The sequence below is a fragment of the Malus sylvestris genome, chromosome 15 (genome assembly GCF_916048215.2).
Source record: "Malus sylvestris chromosome 15, drMalSylv7.2, whole genome shotgun sequence".
Taxonomy (NCBI): domain Eukaryota; kingdom Viridiplantae; phylum Streptophyta; class Magnoliopsida; order Rosales; family Rosaceae; genus Malus; species Malus sylvestris.
The window spans coordinates 44,358,877-44,375,780 of NC_062274.1; the positions used below are offsets into that span (position 1 = coordinate 44,358,877).

At 40.5% G+C, this 16,904-nt stretch overlaps 1 protein-coding gene, 1 long non-coding RNA gene and 1 pseudogene across 3 annotated transcripts; 1 reads left to right on the forward strand and 2 right to left on the reverse strand.

Moving 5' to 3' along the window:
* The first annotated feature begins 8,932 nt into the window (after nucleotides 1-8,932).
* Nucleotides 8,933-13,176, forward strand: LOC126604181 (uncharacterized; annotated as a pseudogene).
* Nucleotides 9,556-11,375, reverse strand: LOC126604182 (uncharacterized). Its single transcript, XR_007616503.1, has 3 exons — nucleotides 11,243-11,375; nucleotides 10,045-10,238; nucleotides 9,556-9,704 (listed from the first exon to the last, which is right to left on the reverse strand). It is a non-coding gene; the product is annotated as an uncharacterized LOC126604182 (long non-coding RNA).
* LOC126604180 (uncharacterized methyltransferase At1g78140, chloroplastic-like) lies at nucleotides 13,123-16,124 on the reverse strand. Of its 2 annotated transcripts, none has more exons than XM_050271329.1 (8): nucleotides 15,827-16,122; nucleotides 15,473-15,576; nucleotides 15,259-15,399; nucleotides 14,826-14,910; nucleotides 14,130-14,326; nucleotides 13,871-13,982; nucleotides 13,547-13,654; nucleotides 13,123-13,394 (listed from the first exon to the last, which is right to left on the reverse strand). In XM_050271329.1, exons 1-8 carry the CDS (start codon nucleotides 16,004-16,006, stop codon nucleotides 13,254-13,256), a joined length of 1,068 nt encoding a protein of 355 aa, XP_050127286.1. In that variant the 5' UTR covers nucleotides 16,007-16,122; the 3' UTR covers nucleotides 13,123-13,253. The 2 variants fall into 2 exon arrangements, with proteins under 2 accessions (XP_050127286.1, XP_050127287.1); XM_050271330.1 differs by having other exon boundaries at nucleotides 13,207-13,394; nucleotides 13,465-13,654; nucleotides 15,827-16,124.
* Nucleotides 16,125-16,904: the final 780 nt, after the last annotated feature.

The following is a 16,904-nucleotide window of genomic DNA, read 5'->3' on the forward strand; positions in this document are numbered from 1 at the left end:
CATTAACGGCGGGATGAAGATCACAGGAGCTTCGAATATGGCCCACTACTGCTCTCAACCAAAAGCATTCCCGAGTTGCTTCATGTAAGGCGAGAATTTCAGCATGGTTAGACGAAGTGGCAACTAAGGTCTGTTTAGTTGACCTCCAAGATATTGCGGTGCCTCCAACGGTAAAGACATAACCCGTTTGAGAACGCACCTTGTGCGGATCAGATAAGTATCCAGCGTCGGCATAACCAACAAGGCGAGAATCAACCCGATGAGCATAGGGTGCGGCATCACTCGAGGATTCGTAGGGATAGAATAAGCCCAAATTCGTAGTACCCTTAAGGTAACGGAAGATGTCTTTCACGCCAGTCCAATGTCTGCGTGTTGGTGCATTGCTGTATCTTGCCAAAAGATTAACAGCGAAGGAGATGTCGGGTCTAGTGCATTGAGCTAAGTACAATAAAGCGCCTATCGCACTTAGATAAGGAACTTCAGGCTCCAAAATCTCTTCATCATCCTCCTTCGGACGGAAGGGATCTCGCTTTGCATCTAGCGTACGAACAACCATAGGAGTACTCGAAGGCTTCGCTTTATCCTCATTAAAACGGCGCAACACCTTCTGGGTGTAGTTCGATTGATGTACTAGGATTCCATCCGAACAATGCTCTATCTCGAGACCGAGACAGTATCAAGTCTTACCTAGATCTTTCATCTCAAATTCCGACTTCAGGTGCGAAGCAGTTCTCGCGAGTTCTTCAGGAGTTCCGATGAGATTCATGTCATCGACATATACTGCAACAATCGCAAATCCGGAATGTGACTTCTTAATGAACACACAAGGGCATAGTTCGTTATTCACATATCCCTGACTAGTCAAATACTCACTTAAACGGTTATACCACATTCTTCCGGATTGTTTCAAACCGTATAGTGAACGCCTCAGCCGAATTGAGAGCGTGTTCCGGGGTTTGGAAATATTTGAACCAGTCAATGTAAGTCCTTCGGGAACTTTCATATAAATTTCCGTATCAAGATCCCCATAGAGATACGCGGTTACTACGTCCATCAGCTGCATATCCAGTTTTTCGGAAACTACCAAACTGATAAGGTATCGAAAAGTAATCACATCCATAACGGGTGAGTAAGTTTCGTCATAGTCAATCCCGGGGCGTTGTGAGAAACCTTGTGCTACAAGACGAGCTTTGTAACGCACAATTTCGTTCTTCTCATTACGCTTCCGAACGAAAACCCACTTGTAGCCAACGGGCTTCACATGTGGAGGAGTAGGAACTACAGGTCCAAACACCTTACGTTTCGCAAGTGAATCAAGTTCGACTTGGATTGCTTGTTTCCAGTTTGACCAATCAGCTCTACGTCGACATTCATCAACGGAACGCGGTTCAATGTCATCGCTCAACATGATCTCAGTAGCTACTGCAAATGCTAATGCATCGTCGACAATCATCTCATTTCTACGCCACACATCATCTAAGCTAGCATAATAGACCGAAATCTCACGATTCTCGGGAGGAGGATTCGTCTCTTCAAGGACGCTTCCATAATCTAGAATTTCCTCATGAGTTGGGTAAAATGAGTAAGCGATAGTCGAATTCACGGTAGGCTCTTCAGGACCTTGTGCCGTGGTTTTCCTCTTCCGGGGGTGTGAATCCTTTGAACCAAGGGGTCTGCCACGCTTTTGTGTAGGGGCAGATGATTGGCTAGCCGCTAATGTACGTGGATCACCAGAATTGGCGTCCCGGGCTTCCAGGAGGGTAGTCCGTCGTACATTTGGTACATCCATCTTTGCAGGCGTATTCGCAGCTGGAATATGTGATCTTGTCACGCGCGCTCGATCGGTGAAAGCATCTGGCATGCTCTGAGCTATGCTCTGGAGATCTAATATGCGCTGCACTTCAGCTTCAGACTGAGCGGTGCGGGGATCTAAATGAGACAAAGTGGGAGTCGTCCACGATAATTCGCGTCGTTCATTAGGAACGTTGACGTTCTTATCTCCCCCTAACGACGGGAAGACTGTCTCATAGAAGTGACAATCCGCGAAACGAGCGGTAAACAGATCGCCTGTCAAAGGTTCTAAGTAACGAATAATCGAAGGAGAATCATATCCGACATAGATTCCCATCCTTCGCTGAGGCCCCATTTTTGTACGTAAGGGCGGCGAGATCGGCACATAGACCGCACAACCAAAAACGCGCAAATGCGATATGTCGGGTTCGCATCCGGTGACCAACTGAAGGGCACTAAATGGTTGTGTCGCAACAGGCCTCAGGCGGACCAACTTTGCTGCGTGCAATATTGCATGGCCCCAAGCAGCGATCGGGAGCTTGGTACGTATGACCAACGATCGAGCAATCATTTGTAAACGCTTAATGAAAGCCTCTGCCAGGCCGTTCTGGGTGTGAACATGGGGTACAGGATGTTCAACTTCAACCCCAACCGACATGCAATAGTCATCAAAAGTTTTAGATGTGAATTCTCCAGCATTATCCAATCGAATAGATTTGATCGGATAATCAGGGTGGTGAGCCCTGAGCTTGATAACCTGAGCCAACAGTTTGGAGAATGCAGCGTTCCTTGTGGACAACAAGCACACGTGTGACCAACGTGTAGAAGCGTCAACCAAAACCATAAAATATCTAAATGGTCCGCAGGGAGGTTGAATCGGTCCACAAATGTCCCCCTGAATCCGTTGTAGAAAAATGGGAGGATTCGAACGAATCTTGTCATAAGAAGGCTTAGTAATAAGCTTTCCCATAGAACATGTTTGACATGCAATTTCATGGATCAAACCTAAGCTTCGGGTTAGTGGATGCCCGTGTGAAGTTTTGAGGATACGGCGCATCGCTATTCGTCCAGGATGTCCCAAACGATCATGCCAAAGTGTAATTTCGTGCGCGGTCCCTGTGGTAGGGCCGGCCACATAGTGGCATTCTATGGGGCGTATGGTCGTAATATACAGACCACTCGGGTTACGCTCCATCTTCTCTAGAATACGCTTCTGGCCATATTCGTAGGAAGTTACGCACAGAAATTCAACTCCGTTTTCTACGTGGGTTTCAGTGTGGTAATTGTTATCTCTAATGTCCTTGAAACTTAGTAACGTTCTTCCGGAACGTGGAGAATAGAGTGCCTCAGCAATGGTCAAGATTGTACCATTGGACAACATTATACGTGCCTTACCGTATCCTTCAATCAGGTTGGATGGGCCTGAGAGGGTTGTCAGAGGTGCATTCTTAGGTACGAAGTTAGTGAAATAGATGCGTTCACGCAAAACAGTATGCGTGGTTGCACTATCTACCAGACAACTAACTTTCCCACTAGTCATACCTAGAATGAAAAATTAATTTGAATCGGTCACATGCATAAAAGTTTATAAAAACAAGTATCAATTCAAAATAATTTCATTTATTCAAGGAAAAAACTTAATATCCAAAATAAATCGCCAACTAATAATCCAAAACATAAAGGAAAATTGTTCAAAATCAACCAAAAAACAAGGTGGGGTTCGGCCACTAGGTGGAATTCGGCCCCAATTGTCTTATTTTAACTGAAAAATAAGTCTATGTCTAAGATTCTAATCTTCCATAGGAGTGGTATCCTCCTGAAAATCAGAAACCTCCATCTTTGTAGTCTCCGGTTCGTCCACTTGCAGGAAGTTTGATTCAAACTTCGTACGACGAGAATGATATGCATCCACAACCTTCTTGGGAGCACGGCAAATACGGGACCAATGGTCCTTGGAACCACAACGATAGCACATATCGTCATTCATTGTGGCAGGTGCTTTGCCCTTATTCTTGAAGTTCGGGGCCTTGAGAGCGAGGTTTGGGCGCTTCTGGGCTTTGTTTCCTCCCTTGGATGGGCCTTGGCTCTGTTGACCTTGGTGGGATGGCTTCTGGCCGCCCTTACCACGCCTCTTTTGGCGTTTTGGGTGCTGATTAGTGCTATAATGTGCTTCAGGCACACCAGTAGCCCCAGTAGGTCGAGCTTGATGATTCTTCATCAACAGCTGGTTCTGCTTTTCAGCAAGAAGTAAAACAGAGATCAAATCCGAGAACTTAGTGAACTTCTGAGCTCTATATTGTTGCTGCAGGACAATATTAGAAGCAGAGAAGGTCGAGTAGGTCTTCTCCAGGAGATCCTCTTCAGTCAAAGTTTCATTGCAAAACTTGAGAAGTGATCGGATTCGACAAACTTCAGAATTATATTCATTCACAGACTTAAAGTCTTGGAAGCGCAAGTGCTGCCAGTCGTGTCTTACTTCAGGCAAGAATATGTCCTTTTGGTGATCGAAACGATCAGCCAAAGTGACCCATAATGCACGTGGATCCTCCTCAGCAAGGTACTCAGTTTGTAGAGCGTCATGGATATGTCTTCGGATGAAGATCATAGTAGTGGCTTTTTCAGCTTCGCCAACAGGTTTATCTGTTGCTTCTTCAATAGCAGGACGCAAGTTCTTTGCAGTGAGGTGGAGCTTCACATCTTGAACCCACTTGAGGTAGTTCCTTCCAGAAACCTCCAAAGCGGTGAAGTCGAGTTTGTTCAAGTTCGACATGTTCCTATCACAAAATAGATGGACAAGATGTGGTTAGTGTAATGGAGAAAAATCAATCCATTCACATAGGAGTAGAACATACAGGTTCTAATAGACATGTATTGGTTTAATTTTGCATGAAAAACTTCGGGTTTTCATGGGTGATATATTTAAGTGAAAACTTCGGGTTTTCAAACAAGGCATGTTTAGAAGAAACTTCGGGTTTCAAAGTAATTATGAACTTCAGGTTCATATATTCCTGCAGGCAAACACAAATATATATGCAAACAAATATGCAAAGAATATATGCAGAAATATTGTATAATGATAAATGAATTAATTTATTTTTGGTCTTCGGGGCCAAATTAAAGTGTGGGTGAAAATATAAAAACCCATATTTTAAAAAAAATATTAAATAATAAAATCTCGGGGCCTAAAAATATAGGCCAAGAACCCTCGGGTGGGATTACAGGCCCACGGGGTGAGAAGAGGGGAATGGGCTGCTGTGTGCAGCCCTAAAAAATTTTTTTTCGTTTTTTTTTTTTTTTTTTTTTTTTTTTTTTGTATTCAATTATATTATATGCATGTATAATTTTAATGAATCACATATTTACGTTGATGCATATGCAAATAATAGTTTCAATGCATGTACATATGTAGGATTCAATTCATGACAAATATCAAATTCACATAATTGTAGCAATTTTGATTATGAAGCATACACAATTTATGTAGAATCTAAAATATGTAAAACGTAAAGTTGGGTCATGCATCATGGTGAATGTTCATGCTATCAGGGCTTGCAAAATATCGAGTTAAAAACCGTTGTTTGGAAAGAACCTGATTGCGTGATGATATAGATGAACTGGTTTGATGCAGAAAAATTATTTCTTCAATTTCGGCTTTCATCTTCAAGCTTGTATCACGTTCAACATAAGAAGAAAAATAAATTGAATCGATAACAATATATGAATTCAATAAAATCAAGATTTAATCAATTAAAAATAATTGAAACGTAATACTCCCCTGATTGTAGACGAATAAATTCTCTTTAAATTCTTCTAAGCACAGCGTGAAGAGCGTGCTGATAACGTGTTGTGGTCTATTTTATCTGACAGAGGGAGTAGGGCCGGCGGCAGAGAGAGAGAGGAGAGAGATGTGTGTTTGTAGAATTGTAGAGGAATGTGTGTGTTGTTATCCCTCCTACATTGTGCCTTTATTTATAGTAGTAAAGGGAGAGAATATATTCCTTCTCCTCCAAGTAATACAAGTTGTAATAGGAAAGGATAACTAGAATCAAATCTTATCTAGGATTTACACAATCATACTTAAACTAGGAATGTTTACAACATTACCTAATTTTTTGAATTTATTTAATTCCAATTCTATTTTGTTTTCCTTTTCGTTTGTTTTTCTAAGCATCTGCACTTATTCTGCAGAACAAATGAAGCACAAACAACGCTGAAATCATGCACCCACGTTCGGCAGAATTTGTGGGTTGTTCATTCTTATGTTTAGGGTTTAGGGTCAAAGCCTCAAAGATACTTTTTTGTTAGTATCTCATGTCCTTCCCTTTAGCATCTTTATGTCTTTATTTTTGCCAAAACATCCATATGGTTAATTATGAGTGTTCGTATTTTCTTTCTTTACTACCCACAGAATCTGAAGCAATGTAATAAATTTGTGCACTCTCTTCAAATATTACAAAAGTATCAGAGTTTACTAAAGGTTATTTTTCTAGCAACTCACATCTTTCCTATTCATCCATTTTCTTTTCTCATTCTTTTGCTAACCTCAGTTTGATATTCTCTTTGGATATGGGATGGAACTATCAACAAAACTGCAGCATTTCTTTTTCCTTTTTGCTAACCTTACCGCCCACGGATATTTATTACAGCGTTCATTTCTTTTCTCATTCTTTTGTTTATCACAGTGCAGTACGGGTGAGTTAATTGTTTGTTAAAACGATTATTTAAAAGAATGCATAAAAAGTCTATAGTTACTTGACCTAATAATTCTGAAATTGTGATTGTTATATTGTGTTTTCATTTTGTGTGATTTTGTTTGCTCTACTGTGGTTGCATTTGTGTCTGCAATAAAAAGGATGAAAGCAGTGCGATCAAATACGTTAAATGCCAAAGCAATGTAGAAGGAGATCTCAAATTAATTTCATAATTGTGTTTGTATCTCTTGGAATTAACAAGAGTAGTGTCTTATAATGTAAAGGTGCAATTACTGTGTGGAATCTTTCTGCAATATAATTTATATTTACTATTGTGGAGCCAAAAATAATCATAAGGCGACACGTGGATTTTTGGGTAAAGAAAAGACAAAATTACCCTCAAGGCACACCGGATTTCCTACACGCAAGCAATGGACAATCATCCTTCAATCAAGTCAAAAATGCCCAAAATAGGTAACAAATTCAAAGTTATTTCATCCATCCTCATCCTATATTTTCCACAAGATAATTATTCCATAACTTTCAAAACATTCCATATAAATTGAGTTAATTGGCTAATTAATAGATTTATTCCTAATTAATCCATTAATTACCAATTAAATCACCCATTACACTCAAAAACATCCCAAAGGGCCGGCCACCTTTTCTCCAAAGGGGACAGTCCATGCCCTATATAAGCTACCCTATTTTCTCTAAAAACCTAAGTCCACACTCTTGCAAAACTCCAAAAACTCTCTAAACACTTTTCTCTCTAAATTCTAACTTTGGCATCGGAGGTTCTTCGGCCAAAGCTCCCCCCCCCAATTTATCGTGGGCGCACGAGGCTTTTGGCCCTAACCAAATGTGTTAATTGTTTTGTAGGTGCAATTTTGTCCAAGATAAAGAAGGAAGAAATTTACATCCACAACTATCTTTTCTCAAATAGTTTGTCAATCTCATGTAAATATGAAAATTAATTTTATCACTGCCTAAATATGAGAAATTTTGGACATATAAAACCAATGCATGTAGAACACATACGAAGTGTTTTTGTAGTGAAGATGTTTTTTATGCATGCACAAATGTGGAAAAGAATAGAAAAAAGAACTAGGTATGCGCACGTAGCGAGAATACTCTAATATCATTTAGTCATGTAGGTAAGTTGTCCCCCCCCCCCCACTCTCTCTCTCTCTCTCTCTCTCAGCATGTAAGATGCCCTCCTGTTTGCTAATAAAGAATTAATACAAGGTTCTACTTTTATAACTATTTGAGTGGATATTTAATGCTAGGCTTGGTGTGATTGGAGGCCCAAGAACACAAAAGGTAGAAGGAGGATTAGGCTCAAACAAGTCAACAGTCCAGGAAGAAATTAAAAATTAGTTTTGCCAAGGAATAGGCAGCAAGCCTATGTGAGAAGTGACACTCAGAAGGCAGCTCACCCCCAGCAAAAAAGTACTTTTCAAGGGCATCGATAGGTAAATAAACGGTGACTCACCATACTCTGAGGCCATCACCAAAAGATGAGGCTTGGACAATCGGGCTAGAGAGTCTATAAAAGCAGCGAAGGACACAAGGAAGAAAGACACTCAACCAATCAATCAAAAGACATCCAACTTTGCGCTCCAGCAAGCAAGAAACCAAAGAGCTTTGGTTTGTCCAAACTTTATCCTTTTAGTCACAGGTCCACCATAGAAAGCCATCTTTTGTCAAGTTTTAGAAGCTCTGCTACATTTCCCCTATGTTGTGGTATCGAATCCCTCTAGTAAACCCAATTTATATTTCATTCTCCAAATATTACAATCCCTGTAAAACACGAACAGAAATGGTTGCAAGAAGATGAACATTGCCTGACAAGGTCATAATCTTGCCCGAGTCTGTTTTGTTTGTACTTACATAAAGTAGATCTATTTGTTTTATGCATCTTTCATTGTATCTTACATTATTTTCAATTGCTTTTTGTTCAAAGTTTCATCTATGATTAATCTTGCTAAACTAATTAACCTTGTTTCTTTAGTGTTAACTGTAACCAAGAAATAATCTGAAGGGTCCTGAACTCCTTTAATTGGACATGTGATATTATAAGTGAAAGTCCTTGTTTGTAAGGCAAGAAAAGAAATTTATACACACTTAACACATCTATAAACAATTCAATCGAACCAATAAATCTAAATAACTTGTGGTGCAAATAATCAATCCATTTAATAACCAAGAAAGAACACTAAAAACACTTTTAGTCACGTTAAAACACTTGTAAACGGGCAAAAAATGAAGTCAAAACAAAAAGAGAGATAAGAAACGCATAATCGCATATCCTAAATTCAAAAGGGCACAAATTTCACAGCTGAAGCCCGCCAAAGAGCGGCAGACACGGCGTTTGCCAGCTGGCAAAATCCCAATGCCACCTAATAAACCATGCCACGTGTCACTCACACTCTTCCCCCAAAGTCACGCCGTAGACTGGTCGGTCGTCTTCCCCCCTTCTCACTAAACTCCGAAATGCAAAACTCCAATTTCAATTCTCACAATTACTCTCTGAATCTCTGCGAATTTATTTCCGAATCCCAGAAAATTAAATTACCCAAAAATCCAAAAAACTAAATCGGAAAATGAAGGCGGAGGCTTTGACTCTGGTGCAGTCCGCTTGCTACCCAATTGCAGAGTACCTGGCCGTGCGCCACAACCGGGCCCACGGCATCGCCCTCGGCGCCTTTCTCTGGGCCACCGCTACTTTTCTCGTCGCTTTTTCATCAACTTTCACCGAGGTAATTAAATTTTGATTGAGTTGGTTCTATTTGGTATTCGTCGTCTTGGGTTTTGTTTCGTTTCTGAAATTTTATCGGTTGCCAAACAGAAAGTTAGTGGCTTTATTGGGTTGTATCTGCTGATTGGGATTTCAATTTGTGAAGTTGTCAATTTGGTTTGCCAGAAATGGTTGTTTGATTTGATTGTTGAAGATTCTACTTAGATTGCTATATATAGTAATAGTGGATTTTTCTTTTCGAAATTTGAAAATAGTAAGGAGAGTAGGTAAATGTTTGAAATTCTAGTCTGATGGAATAACCTAACCTGGAGAAAAGATTTGGGGATGTTTTGTGTCAACTTCTAGTATCTTTTTATGCTAGTCATGAATGAAGAACCGCTCGAAAAGCTTAAGGGAGTCGAAGAAAAGAAATTGAAGTATCGCGTTTTCTTGTTGCTTCGATTTCTAGCTGAATGAACACTCTGCGTTAGCTATGCAAGTAGGTTTTATAAAATCTTGTTTGAGAAAAACTGAGTAGCTGTGGTAAATAAATTTCACGTAACGGACATATTTGACTGTTCTAGCAGAGATAGGTAGATTTGGTGATCGCAGTCTTCACGGAAATTATGGTTTCAATAGTTGAACTCGAATGCAATGCATGTGTTCTCTGAGTGACTCAAGTATATAGGGATGGTTTCAGTAGTTGAACTCAGATGCAACGCTTGTGTTCTCTGAGTAACTCAAATATATAGATGTGGAATCAAAAATTGTTTCTTGTGAAACAGTGAAAGCCTTATAGAAATGAACATATAAGTTGAGCACATGAGGAGCTTGAAATTTGGTGGAAGCTGAATTCTTGGGTTCAGATTTGGATATACAGTGACTCTGGACATGATAAAAGTGCATTCCTCGGTAAAGTTTCTGAAAAATTAAAGCGGATGTTTTCCGCTTCCTTTTAACTTCTTTTTTCGTTAAAATGATACCCAAAGTTTTACTTCCTTACTATCATGTTGGCCCTAGAAACTACCAAGCCTACGTGGCGCGCAGGCCGAGTAATCTATAAGCTAACTACGTCCTTCGGTGAATGCGGGGCGTGCCAACTCGTCGGCCGAGCTCAGCCGAGGAGTAAATTTTGTTGATGTTGCGTTGGGTGCGCGGCTGACTTCTGCGTCTTGCGATTGCGGCCGAGAAAGGAACACGTCTCGGCCTCTTGGGCTCTCGAACCTGAAGACAAGGTTACTATTCTTACGAAGTTCACGAGTCGTCATCGTCGGATTCAGTCACAGTGATGTTATTCGTCAGAGTAAACTCACGCCGAATCGACACCAGAGTGTAAGGGCACAAATACTCAAAGCAAATATAAGTTTTAATGGTGAACGTGGTTCGGCCGTCCGAATGCCGAACTCTAAATCCCACTTGGGAATATCCAATCATAAAATAACTCGGCAAGCAAAGCGCCGAGTTCGATATACCGTAACACCTCACTTCACCGAGAAGGCTAATGAGATGACCTCAATCAATAAGGATCCGGAAATCCTCCTTGACCGAGACTTGGATAGGTAATCAACCGTTCTCGCCGCAGTGCTGTTGATGCCAACGGAAGATGTGTCAGCGAAAAAGAAAGAAAAATCTCAAGTTGTTGAGTTTGCGCAGGGCAGTTTTGTATTGATTTGCAGGGGCTTGAATGATGCGCAGCCTCTTCTATTTATAGCAACGGCTCCCCCCAAGGTCGAGTTAAAAACCTACTCGGACTAGGTCTTCTTCTCCTGATCAGCACCAACTCGACCAGTCCTACTTTCACTAGGATTGTGAACCTAGTCCTTAACCGAGCTGGATTCGCTTCCGGGTCCTACTGAGACTCCTCATTGCACTAGACTTCTTGCGTTATGACCTAGCCGACCTAGGTTTGGAGGCCCACGTACTAAACGATCCATGGTATTCTTGTCGCAAGGCCTTCCGGGCCGAGAATGATTCTATACTCGGCCCAAACTATTATTTTGGGCCCAAACACATGCATAACAGAGTTTGACAGTTTCACTTGTATCAGGTCTCTAATACGTTACTTATCAAATCAGTAAAGAACCAAAAAGATCGTGCACGAGAAATCGAGCATAAAATAAAAAGGTGAAGTGTTTGTTTTATAATTGATTCGAAAGGGGGTTATAACTGATAACTAAAGTTATCAAAACAAAAGGAGAGAAGTATCATTATGTTTAGCTTGATTCCAGCTTGTTTTATTCAGTTTGAAGTCATTCAGCTTTTATTGATCAGGTGGCTATGTCTAGAGCTTTGAATGGGATTGGCCTTGCTCTAGTTACTCCAGCTATCCAGTCCCTTGTAGCTGACTCAACTGATGACAACAACCGAGGTATGGCTTTCGGATGGCTTCAATTAACTAGCAATGTTGGTTCGATAATTGGTGGCCTTTGTTCTATATTGATAGCTCCTATAACAGTCATGGGAATCCGTGGGTGGAGAATTTCCCTTCACCTTGTTGGATTTATTAGTGTTGTAGTTGGTGTTTTAGTCCGTCTGTATGCCACTGACCCACACTTTCCAGATGGTGAAACAAAAGATAGCAGCCAGAATTCTAGTAGTTCCTTGTGGTCACACGTGAAGGAACTGACCCTAGAAGCTAAGTCGGTTATAAAAATTCCTTCCTTTCAGATCGTTGTGGCGCAGGGTGTTACTGGTTCGTTTCCTTAGCATTGTCATTTGCGCCCATGTGGTTGGAACTTACTGGCTTCTCTCATGGGAAATCCGCTTTCCTCATTGCCTTGTTTGTGATTGGAAGTTGCCTTGGTGGCTTGTTTGGAGGTAAAATGGGAGATATCCTTTCCATGCGTCTTCCAAACGCAGGAATGATTATATTAGCACAGATAAGCTCCGCATCTGCCATCCCTCTTGCAGCAAATTCTTCTGCTTGCATTACCTGCGGATCCATCTACGCTTGTCATCCATGGATTCATCTTATTCATCATGGGATTCTTAATTTCATGGAATGCTCCAGCTACAAACAAGCCTTAAAACTTCGTAGTTCTGTCTGTCTTTAATTTCCTTACGTTTTTATGGAAAGTAAAGCAAAAACACTAACGGATGGCGTGGTCTATGCAGTCCGATTTTTGCAGAGATAGTTCCTGAGAGATCCCGAACAAATGTATATGCTTTGGACAGATCTTCCGAGTCCATACTCTCATCGTTCGCTCCTCCAGTAGTTGGGATATTAGCTCAACGCGTTTATGGTTATAAACCAGTTCCTCAAGGGTCCAGTGCATCTGAAGAGATTGCCACGGATAGAGGGAACGCTTTGTCATTGGCAAAAGCACTATATACAGCAATAGGAATTCCAATGGCTCTCTGTTGTGTCATTTACTCATTCCTATATTGCACCTACCCAAGAGACAGGGAGCGTGCACGGATGGAAGTTTTAATAGAATCAGAGATGCAACAAATAGAATTAGAAGATTCTCCTACCGGAGAAGAATATTCACGTGCTTGGTTTCCGGAATCGGAAGAGCTGTATCTGAATGATAGAACTGTCATTGAAGTAGAGTATGAAGGTGAGGACACTCTTGATGCCGATGCCGATGCCGATGCCAATTTGAGCCCGCTGTAATCTTACCAGAATTTCACTGAACATTCCAGCTCCATTCAAGCACATCCAAATACCATACATGTACGTAAGAATTTTATCCGTCCTGTTTTGACCTCCGGCCAGAAAACGAGCTAGAGAAAGGCAACTTCCTTACCAACCAACTGCTTGAGCTTGCCAACAGAAGAGTTCTTGCTTTCCTTGCTGGTCTTCTTGCCATTGCAACCACATGCTTTCTCGAGAGAAGCATTTGGATAAAACGGTCGTACGACCATCAATTTTGCGTACGAGATGTAACAAATCGATAATGAGACGAAACACAATCATTTATGGTGAATCAGATTATCCAAATTTTGATGATATAGTTTGGTTTCATTTCTAACATCATGAAATAATGTTTCTTTACATAGGAGATTGCTTGTGGCACAAGAATAATTAATTAAGTGGGTTTTGTGGCAGAGATCATCACAAAAAGCCCATACCTCACTTTTGTAAAACCAACTAGCCCACATGCTTGGCAGAGATCTTCGAATTCACTTTCTGATGTGAAGACTTGGCTGCCCGATATTTGCTTTGTTACCTACCAAACAAAAGAAAAATGGGGTAAAATCGAATTGACAACCGGTGAGATGAAATAGAAATTATAATACCAAATCATCGGCTACATGGGGCATATTCATCAGCAGAATCCCAGAGCTGCAGCAATGAAGGTTTGGAGTACGAAAGATGTACCCGTGTTATGTTCCTTAGAAATGGGATGAGCGAAAAACGCCCGTCCAGTATGTAAGTAGATGCAACAAACACCCCACCAGGTCGCAGGACTCGACTAATTTCAGCAACCTTCAAAACCACAATTACCCAGAGAAAATACTGGTTAAAAACTAAAAACCAAGAAATGGAAAATGTTCGTTAACTTGTGGTAGACAAATTAATTAGCATCAAGGACATGTAAATACTTACACCACTGTCTGTTACGATAAGATTTAGTACCCCTTACAGGTAGCTAGAACAAGCAGAGCAGTTAAGCTCTAACACCATATATAATTAACTACTTACAGCTGCTGATGGTGAAGGCCAACAATGTAGGGCGGCACCAGCATGCACAGCATCAACAGAACTTGTAGCAAAAGGAAGCCTAGATATATCAGCTCTGACCAGAATTATGTTCCTAACAAAAAAACAAACTTAATCAGGTATTTTACGATTGATAACAAAATTTCGGAAAGATCCCATAAGGAGACAGCACCAAATACGATTTGAAACTTTTAGCAGCTTTTATCATCAAAATTTGAATGAAAACATCAAGGTTCTGTACTCTTTGGGGAAGTTCTCCTCCTGCTGAATGAATCCATAGCATTCCTTCAACATGTTCTCTGAGTAGTCCAAAGCAACAACAAGAGAAAACAACCCACTCTTGGCAAAACGTCTAGAAAATAGCCCACTCCCACAACTTGCATCAATGATATTTCCACCACCCAAGACAGGCTTCAAGAAATTTTTAGTCCACTCAAACTGCAGTTAAAACTATGCCGTGGTTAACAACTCAACAACCTCCTTAGCAAGACAAATCAAATACACAGGTAAAATATGACTGTTTTTAGTATTTCAAACAACCACATTGCATATTTGGCAGCAACACAAATTATCTATCTATTTTTTCATGCCGTGATCAGAAGAGGACTATTAATTGACGGTCATTGATGGTGGAGCTTCATCTTTTAAGTATAAATTTTATCCTACTTAGACCCCAAATAAAATACTTTTCTAGAAAACTGATTTTCACTTCATAATTCATATGTAACGCAAGCAAAATGGACTAATATGGTTCCCATGAAATGTCCAAAACCCCAATATTATAATAAAATATTTTTCGTCGGCGCATCTCCCTTCTTTTTAAAGATTGTATGAGTTACAAGGCAACCTATCAAATACTCTATTTTGAAAAGACATCTGATAAGCCATTGAGATGAGAAAAATGTGGAATAGAAGCACTGATCAGTGATCATCTTACCTCTTTCTCTGGGCCAGGAAGCCCAATCAATCCAGTAAAGCTTTGACGCCAACCCCTCTCATAGAGATACGATATCAATGGAGTCCTGATTCAACAAAAAGTCACTAGACATTATATAGAGATGCAGATCAAGTTCAACATATTCATGAGGTACAAGCAAGTACTATTGGTAATGCTTTGAAAATCGTAATGTGGTAGATGCAATCAATTCAACCAGGTTCATGCTCCATCTATGCCACAGAGGATAATAAGAGTCAAAGAAGATACATGATCTCGGAACATATGTACCAAATCAAGCCGTAAAAGATCAATGTAGTAAACATCAGGTGTTATTCGGCATGTTTATTCACCATCCTTGTTTAAAATTCGTTGCGAAAACATACAGATACGACATATGGGTTGTATAATTAAAAGCTATATACAATTTCAATACCTAAACATTTCCGTGATAACGGGCATTGATTCACCATAATTCTTGGCGCCGCTTGCTGTTGTCAGGTCAATATGTGTTTCGTTGCCAAAGTAGGTCTTCTTACAAGTGCTACAATGAAAACTGGACCCAGAAGCAGACTCGCTGCAAAATCAAATCACTCCCCAAATCAACGAAACCGAAATGTGAATCGAAATTATACAAAGCAACCTCTTACACGGATAAGCCGGGATCACCGGAACTTGAAAATGGATCGTAGCATATCGGACAAGCTAAAATGTTGTTGCTGCTGATGCCATCATTTTGTACCACAATTGGTTCCTATTGTTTATGAAGCAAACAATTTCAAACCTTAAATCTCAAAAATAAACATTAATTCATTCCTAAATTAAGATTGTCCGAATGATTTACTAGGAGAATAAAAGCTCCAAAGTTTGCCATTTTCCTGCCGTTTCTCAGCAACCAAACAGGAAAAAAACTAGAATTGGGTTTTCAGTTTTCTGTTCCGTGAACTGATTCGACGAATTGAATTGATGAAATAAAGCAAGAAAATAAGCTAGATGCAACATACGGTTGGCTCGACTTCGACGGCGGCGGCGGAAGCAGCAGCTCGAACTTTGATGGCCGCCGCGAAAGAGCGCTTGAAAACCGATAAAGTAGCACAAGGCCTGAGCTTGAGAAAGCAAGACCTCGAGTTACCGAGTTGACTTAGAAGAAACGGCGAGGACAGGTTGCCGACCACCGTCGCCATGATATCTCCGTTTTGGTTTGTGGTGGTAGCTCTGAGTCTCTACTTACAACTTTGAATTTTTTTATTTTTTAATTTATTTATTAATTTGGTCGGAATGATAACCGCATTTGTTTTGTTTGCCCCGAATTTTGGAAAGACGGTACGCATGTGCCGACAAAAGTCCAGGATCCAGGCCCGTTAGATTGAACGGCCGGTGCAAAATCATATAAATATGATAGGGACCTAGAGAAAGAATGTGCACGATAAGAACACGCCACAACTCTCAAACATTTGAATAATGTCAACTCTTACAAGAGAAATGACAATAATATGATAAGGGTAAACACCTAACTGCCTTTTTGAAAGAGGATCATAATATAATAACTTGGGCAATAGTAATGTCAAACAAACTCATACAATAGTATGACGGGCAAGCTCAAAAGAGAGCCTCTGAAAAAAAAAAAAAAAAAAACCCTAAACCCATCAACATAGTTTCTTTCTGGCGCTAGGCACATATCACCCTGAGCAATTACTCGGTATTATGCAAATCGGATTCTACAATAAGAGGCAGCCAACTCGCATCAATAGCAAATTCAAGACCCACCTTCAACGCTTAAATCTCCGTAGCCAGAACCGACACATGATTGGAGCTCGGGATTGCACGGACCACCACTCCCACGCTTCTCCTACCTTTTCTCATATCCACTACACCATCCACATTTAGCTTGAACCCCCCCTTCCGACGGAGGTGTTGGAGATAGTGCCACATCAGATGCTATCTCAGCAATTCTGTTATGCCACCTCAGATAAATGGTTAGTTAGTTAGTAACTGTCAGCTAGCTTAAGGACTAAAGGTCTATATAAGAAGGTTGTAAGGTTACTGTATAATTCAATTCTGAAACAAATACAAAGATAATCT